We start from the raw sequence: 7,778 nt of genomic DNA on the forward strand, positions 1-7,778 counted from the left end.
GAGTTATGGTGTTAGAGAAGAATATTGAAAGCATCAAGGAACTCCAGAAGAACAAACAATTCTGTTTTGGAAGAAGTGGAGCCAGAATGCTCCTTAGAAACTAGGATGGCAAGACTTCATCTTTCATACTCAGGAGAAACTGGTCCCTGGAGCGGGACACCATACTTTGTAAAGTGGAGGGTTAGCAAAAAAAGAAAAAAGAAAAAAGGAAGACCCCAACAAGATGGACTGGCACAGTGGCTGTAGCAATGGACTCACGTATATAACTGTGAGAATGGCACATGACCTGGAGGTGTTTCATTCTGTTGTGCATAAGGTCGCTAAGAGTCTGGCCAACTCGAAGGCACTGAACAGCAGCAGCCTTTGAGAGATTACTTTAATCATTTAACAAATTTATAGCATATAACACACACATGCAAATAATGCACTTGTTAAGTTCGATGGAGTTGATTCCAACTCACAGAGACCCTGTATAGGATTTCTGAGGAGCAGCTAGTGGGTTTGAACTGCTGGCCTTGTGGTTAGCAGTGCTGATCCTATGTGCCACACCAGGAGTCCATATAATGCACTTAGCAGGCACAAAAAACTAACTTGAAAGGGCGTAGTGTAGTTTGCAGAAAACACACAACACACAATATTTGCATAAGATATGGTGACTGTGGTTTGCAACAACTGTAAGGCTGGCTGTGTGTCGTGGAGTCGGTTCCAACTCATAGTGACCCTGTACAGGGTTTCTAAGGCTGTAAATCTTTACAGGAGCAGAACACCTCATCTTTCTCCCGCGATTCAGCTGGTGGTTCACAGCCCAATTTGTAACTACTAGGAGCTCTGGTAGCGTAGTGGTTACGAATCGGGCTCTGAGCTGCAAGGTCAGCAGATCAAAACTACCAGCGGTTCCGTGGGAGAAAGATAAGGCGGTCTGCTCCCATAAAGATATATAGCCTCGGAAACCCTATGTAGGGTCACTATGAGTTGGAACCGACTCCACGGCACACAACAACAAGGCTACCAGAGCTCCTTACAGCAGCACATTATTTGTATAAGATGTAGTGAATGCTGTTTAGGAGCTTCCCCCAATGTGGTTAGTTGAATCTGAGGAAACTGGCTGTACAGTGAAACCTGTGAGAGCCAAAACATGACAGGATTACCTTGTTTTCTCGGGTCTTGCAAGTTTTCCATCTCAATAGGTTCTACCACTTGTCTATTGATTATTTTAGAGGAAAATATTTGTGTTTTCCTCCTCTGACAGGCTTCCACCTTACACAAGTAGTGAGTGGCTTTGGCAGATTTTACTGTACTTGCACAACTGAGATATTGAAGAGCACATAGTAGAAGTCACAGTAGTTTTTTTTTTCAGTTGAATTGAGCCTGGTATGGCGCTGTAGGATAAAGCACTAGACTGCTAACCACATGTCAGCAGTTCAAACCTACCAGCTGTTCTCAGAAATCCTGTACAGGGTCGCTGTGAGTCGGAACGGATTCGAAGGCACACAACAACTTACAGTGTGGCAAGGAAAAGAATAACCACCACTTCTAGATTACAAATCCCTCCCATTTGCACAAAATGGTCACTCCTACGGAGGCAGAATAGTAGTGTTCAGGGGACAAACTTTGAAACCAGTCAGACCTAAGCTGGAATCCAGGTTCTGGTATTAGCTGGATAACCTTGGACAAATCATCACTATCTCTAGGCCTTGGTTTTCTCATCAGTAAAACACAAACACAAAGATGCTGTCTGACTAATAAACCTTATATCAGTAAATATTCAAGTGCCTCTGGTGGAATATAAGATTGCTTTATGTGATCATGTGGACAAACATTGCTTTACTTGAATAGCAATTTATCATCTCAGATCTGGAATGTACCAATTGAACTCATGCTAAAGTAGGAGACAGCTACATCGAGCCATCTGTGACAGTAACAGACACGTGGTGGTGGTGGTAACCATGTGCCACGCAGTCAGTTCCAACTCATAGCAACCCTGTTTAGGGTTGCTGACGTTGTAAATCTTCACAGGAGCAGAAAGCCTCATCTTTCTCTCACATAGCAGCAGGTGGATTTGAACTGCTGACCTTGAGGTTAGTAGCCCAACATGTAACCCACTACAACATCAAGGCTCCTTAATCTGTTCATGGGTGAGTCAAATCTTTAGTAACTAAGCCTTCACAAAGCTGTTAAGACATTCAGAGAAAATATATAACTTGTATGTCATTAGCTCCCACCTCAGCTGGAGTTGGAGGTGGGAAAGACAGTCAACCCCTCCCTCAGCCAAGTGTAAATTACACTGGAAACACTGTCCACAGGCAATGAGACCTCTTCCAGCCCCGAGCCTTGAGCTTTGTGAGTACTGGCCACCTACATGACTTGTCTTGAATCAACGATCACAAGAGTCTTATCCCCAGAGTCATGGGCATAGGATCAAGTACGTGCTTTCATAAACTGATTACATTTACATGGGGTTTTTTTTGTTGTTGTTGCTGTTAGCTAGCCCGCCCCCCCCATGGTGACACCATGCATGATGGAATGAAATGCTGCCCGATCCTGTGCCAGTCCTATGATTGACTGGAGATGACTGTTGTGAGCCATAAGGGTTTTACTTGCTGATTTTTCAGAAGTAAATGGTCAGGACTTTCTTTCTAGTCCATCTTAGTCTGGAAGTTCTGTTGAAACCTGTTGATTATCATAGCAACATGCAAGGCAACACTTCAACACCTTATCATCTATTTGGGAAATGCTATTTTGGTTTCTAAAATGCCCTGGTGGCACATGGTTAAATATAAGGTTAGTGATTCAAACTCATGAGCCGCTCCGCAGTAGAAAGATGAAGCAGTCTGTTCCATAAAGCTTAGTCTTGGAAACCCACAGGGCAGTTCTACTTCGTCCAATAAGTTTGCTGATATGGAGTAGACTTGATGGCAATAGGTTTCTTTAAAAAATGTTTACACTGGTTTTATAATATGTCTCTTTTTAAAATATATTTGGTGGTGGTTATGTACTATGGAGTCAGTCCCAACTCAGAGCAACTATAAATCTTTATGGGAGCAGAAAGCCTCATCTTTCTCCTGGGGAACAGCTGGTAGATTTGAACTGCTGACCTTGCAGTTAAAAATGACTAAAGAGAAACACTGCCATAAGTCAACAACGGCAGATTCTGTTCCTGACAGTGGCACCAAGAGATGTGCTCTAGCTGAACAAAGCCTACATCCCCATCCCCGTTGCCAAGCACCAGGAGGGCTCCAGGCTATGCAACCATTCAGATGGGTCAACGTTACAGCACCGTGCACTACAACTCTTCTAAATGTACTTTTCACTACTTGTGCCATTATTTTAAATGAAAATATAACATCTCTGAATGCAATGTGTTAATTTTTAAAATGAGGTATTACAATTAAATACATATGCTGTTGTTGTTGTTAAGTGTTGTCGAGTCGATTCCGACCCATAGTGACCCTGTACAGAGTTTCCGAGGCTGTAAATCTTTACAGGAGCAGAAAGCCTCATCTTTCTCCCACAGAACAGCTGGTAGTTTCGAACAGCTGACCTTAAGGTTCGCAGCCTGATTCGTAACCATTACACTACCAGGTATCCTTTAAATATATATAGCCTTTTGTAAATACCCACGCCTCCATTTTTATTTTGAAAAATTTCCAATTTAGAAACATTCTAAGGATACTAATAAGGGAATTACTGAAACCCTAATATGCTACCGGTGATAGTCTGGCAGTTCTTTAAAACAGGTTAAACAGTTACCATAATATTCAGCAATTCTATTTCCAGGTATATACCCATATACCTTGTGTGTTTTACTTACACAAAAACTTGTTCAGACATTAATGTTCATAGCAGAATTATTCATAATAGCCCAAGTGCAAATAGCTCAAATGTCCATCAATGGATGGATGAACAAAATGTGGTATATACTGGAATTCATGCAATGGAATATTATTCAGCTTTCCAAAAGAATGAGGAATTCATACATATGCCAACATGAACGAACTGCGGGAAATATTATGTGGCACTATAGGATCTTGGCGTGGCACTGGATAGGCATTGGGGTGTGAACCACAAGGTCTGGTGGTTCAGAGCCACAAGCTACTCCTCAGAAACCTTATATAGTGTCGCTGAGTCAGAACTGACTCAACAGCACTTAACATAGGATAAGCACCTGGTATGGCGCAGTAGGATAAGCACTGTACTGCAAACCACATGGTCATCAGTTCAAACCCACCAGCTGCCCCTTGGAAACCCTTTACAGGGTTGCTGAGTCAGAATCAACTGGATGGCACTTAACATGGATTAAGCACTGGACTACTGACCACAAGGGAGTTGAAACCACCGTTGTTCCTCAGAAACCCTATACAGGGTCACTATGATTTGGAATTGACTTGACAACACTTAATCTTATAGGGAAAGAAGTCAGATACCATGGGCCAGATATGTTAGGATTCCATATATATAAAAGTCTGGAGAACCCTCCGAGGGTGGGGCTGGGGTGCCCACTAGCTCAGGCACCTCTATAGTCACCAGAATGGAGGTGTGCAGACAGCAAGGGACCAATGAATAGATACCAAAAGGAAGGAATGTCCGCACTTTTGTCTCCGCAGTTCTGTCAGGCATCTGTGCTGCTCCAATCCTTCCCCAGCTTGGTCTCACCCAAGATGGCGGCTTCTGGAGCAGCTGAGCATCCGAAACTAATAATACCCACTTGACCTGACTTCAACCAGAAGAAGAAGAGGGAAAAAAAAAAAGAGTAATCTGATGCAATTTGATGAACTTGACCTACACCTATGGATGCAGTAGCTCAAAAGAGGGAACAAATCCTTACAACAGGAATCATTCCCACCCCCTCCACACAGAGTAGACAGGGATGGGCAACTTGAACATTGGCTACCCAAAATGGGGGGAGGGGGGGCTACAAAGGCAAGAAGTGACTGGCTTACAAAAGCTTTCAAGAGGGAACCTAGAGCCAGAGGACCTGGAGGAAGGTAGAATCTCCAGTGAGTTGTATCCAGTCTATCTAGGAGGAGCTGATGAAATGAAATGCAGATGGGTCTCTTGTGATACAATAGTGAATAATTGTTATCAGGACTGATTGTGAGGGTTGGAAATGAAAAGGTTGATGTTTTATAGCAAGGAAGGGAGTGATTAACTTTCCAGTCTAGGAGCGGAGTTCCCTGGGACCATCAAGGCAGAAGAGCGGAGAGCGGGACTTACCCAAAGAAGCAGTGATGCCTGAGATGGAGGCAGAGATGATGACGTGGAGCAATGGAGCAGCTGGGGACTTTAGATCCAGAGAGGAAGAGCCACTGTGTGCTGAAGACTGGGGGTGGTGGGTGTAGTGTACGGTGCAGGCTTGCAGGGTATACCCTTTGGTTGGTTGATGATGCATGGAGGGGATTGGAACCATGGCAATGAAACGATATACGATAGAATGAATGTAAAACTAATGTTCTCCCATGTAAACTATCATATAATTCACAATAAATTCCTGTTCTTCAAAAAAAAAGTTTATTAAAGGCAAATCCAGAGAGACTGAAAGTACTTTAGTGGTTGTCAGGGACTGCAGAGAGGGGAAAATATGATTACTAATGTGTATGGATCTGTCTTTTTGAGGTGATGTAAATGTTGTTGGAGTCCTGGTGTGGCACTGTGGATTAATGCATTGAATTGAGAAGTCAGTTTGAACAGAAAGGTCAGCAATATAAGCTCACTAACTGCTCCTCGGAAACCCTGTACAGTGTCGCTATGTTTTGGAACCTACTTGAAGGTACTTAACAACAACAAAATATTCTGTTATTTAGTAGTGGTAATGGTTGCACAACTATGAGTATACCAAAACCCACTAACTTGCATACTTTCAAAGGGTGAATTATCTAACTAAAGCTATCGCAAATGCTTTGTTCACCTACATTCACCAACTAATGAACATTTTGTTATATTGGCTTTCTCTTTTTCTCCTACGTACACTGGATTTTCTTGGTAGAGCAATTGAGATTTAGTTGCTGATACACTGACACTTAAATAGTTCAACATGAGACCCTTCTCTCATATAGCCAAAACACAAACAACACTCAGGAAATTTCAGTCCAATAAAAACTAGTATAAAAACAAAACAACAACAAACAAAACTAGTACACTTTTTTTTAGTTTTTGTCAAGAACTATGCATTGCATTTGGTTGTCATTTCCCTTTTGCTGTTAGAGGATCTCAAGTCAGTTTGGCCTCATAGATATGCCAACAGAATGAAAAACTGCCTGGTCCAGACTCATGCTCACAATCGTTGCTAAATTTCAGTTCATTGTTGCTGTTACTGTGTCAATCCAGTAATCTACAAAAATTCCACCGTTTTGGTTCTTTTTTTTTTTTTTCATGACACTGACAATGTTGAAGAGTACAGCCCAATTATTTCACAAAATGTCCCTCAATTTGAATATGCCTGGTTGTTTCCTTTATGAACTGATTTTGGCAGGCATGCTGCATAGGTGACTTGTCTTTCGTAAGTATTAAGCCACAGCATACCTGAGTTTGTTTTTTTAGTGGTGATAGTTAGGTGTTCACTGTTGCTCTTGGTTAAGGTGGTGACTCCGAGATTCCTCAATTATAAATATAGCCTTTCCCCTTTGTAATTAATGTGCTGTGGGGTGAACACTCAAGTCTGGAAATATCCTGTTTCCCCAACAGTCTTTCACCCAAAAGTTTTTGCAGCCATCCACGGTCAGTGCCTGGTATTCGATCTCTTTTGAGACTGTTTTGCATTCATGTGACCAATTTTTGCTATCAGACTTTTCCAAAGAATGATAGAGGTTTTCAACCCTGGTTGCATGTTAGAATCAACAATCTCTTGGGGTGGGAAAAGGCCGTATCTTTAATTCTCGATATGACTGACTTGATGTACAAGAGTTGAGATTCACCCAGCTGTAAGAATCTATTCATTTTGCAAATAAGGAAATCGAATCCCGAGGAGGTTGAAACTGACACAGAACTTAACGGAACAGTTAAGGGTTTATTTTTAGACTTTCATTTTAATTCACCACTTCTTTTGTATGCATTTCAAAGTACAAAACCAGAAAAATGAGTGACTTGTATATGGTGTTAGGGCTGACCACGACCTGAGGTTATTTTTGCCGTTCATTCATTACTCTTTTGAAGTCATTTTGAGAGGGGTGGGAAAGGGGAATTTGTTCATTGAGGGTCTCCGCCTTCAGAGATTGCTGGAATTTGGGGCCCAAGGCAGTAGGATCTTCCAAGGACAAGATGGTAGGGCTGCAGGCCCGGCTCTGGCCTGCTTGCCTCGCAAACTTGGTGGCACCTCAGTCGGAGGCTCCACGCAGGGTGGCCGGCCGCGCAGGGGACGCACCTGACGGGATGCACCTAGAGGCGCAAGCCAGCCCCGCCCAGAACACTCTGAAGAGCAAGGGGCGTAGGAGACGACGCGGCCTACAGGTCCGCCCACTCTACTTACCCCGGCGTGATAAACCTTGTTGGCTCTTTTAATCTTGATGTCCAGGGAGGTCCCCATCTCTGGTTCTCCGCAGTGCGCGCCACTTCCTGTCGCACGTGACCAAAGGCAGGCCCGCCCCTTATCCCGAGACCGACGTCTTTTCCACCGTTCTCGGCTGGTAGCTACATCATGTGACCTTCCGATTTACGCCGGATCAAATTTCCCCTCCCGGGGGAACAGTGTGCCTCACGCCTTTCTCTTTCCGGCGCAGAGGCGGGCCTTAAGCCAACCGAGAGGTTGTCACCCTTCGCCCCGCCTGTATCCGACGAAGGGGCGG

At 43.5% G+C, this 7,778-nt stretch overlaps 1 protein-coding gene across 1 annotated transcript in view; it reads right to left on the reverse strand.

Annotated features, from left to right (window-relative positions):
• DSCR3 (Down syndrome critical region gene 3) overlaps positions 1–7,562 on the reverse strand; it is a 74,251-nt gene extending 66,689 nt beyond the window's left edge. The window contains exon 1 of the mRNA XM_006862568.1: positions 7,463–7,562. Coding sequence (XP_006862630.1) covers positions 7,463–7,519 — 57 coding nt within the window. The 5' untranslated portion in view covers positions 7,520–7,562. The remainder of the gene's footprint in view (positions 1–7,462) is intronic.
• Positions 7,563–7,778: the final 216 nt, after the last annotated feature.

This window comes from Chrysochloris asiatica, unplaced genomic scaffold (assembly GCF_000296735.1).
Source record: "Chrysochloris asiatica unplaced genomic scaffold, ChrAsi1.0 scaffold00049, whole genome shotgun sequence".
NCBI lineage: Eukaryota > Metazoa > Chordata > Mammalia > Afrosoricida > Chrysochloridae > Chrysochloris > Chrysochloris asiatica.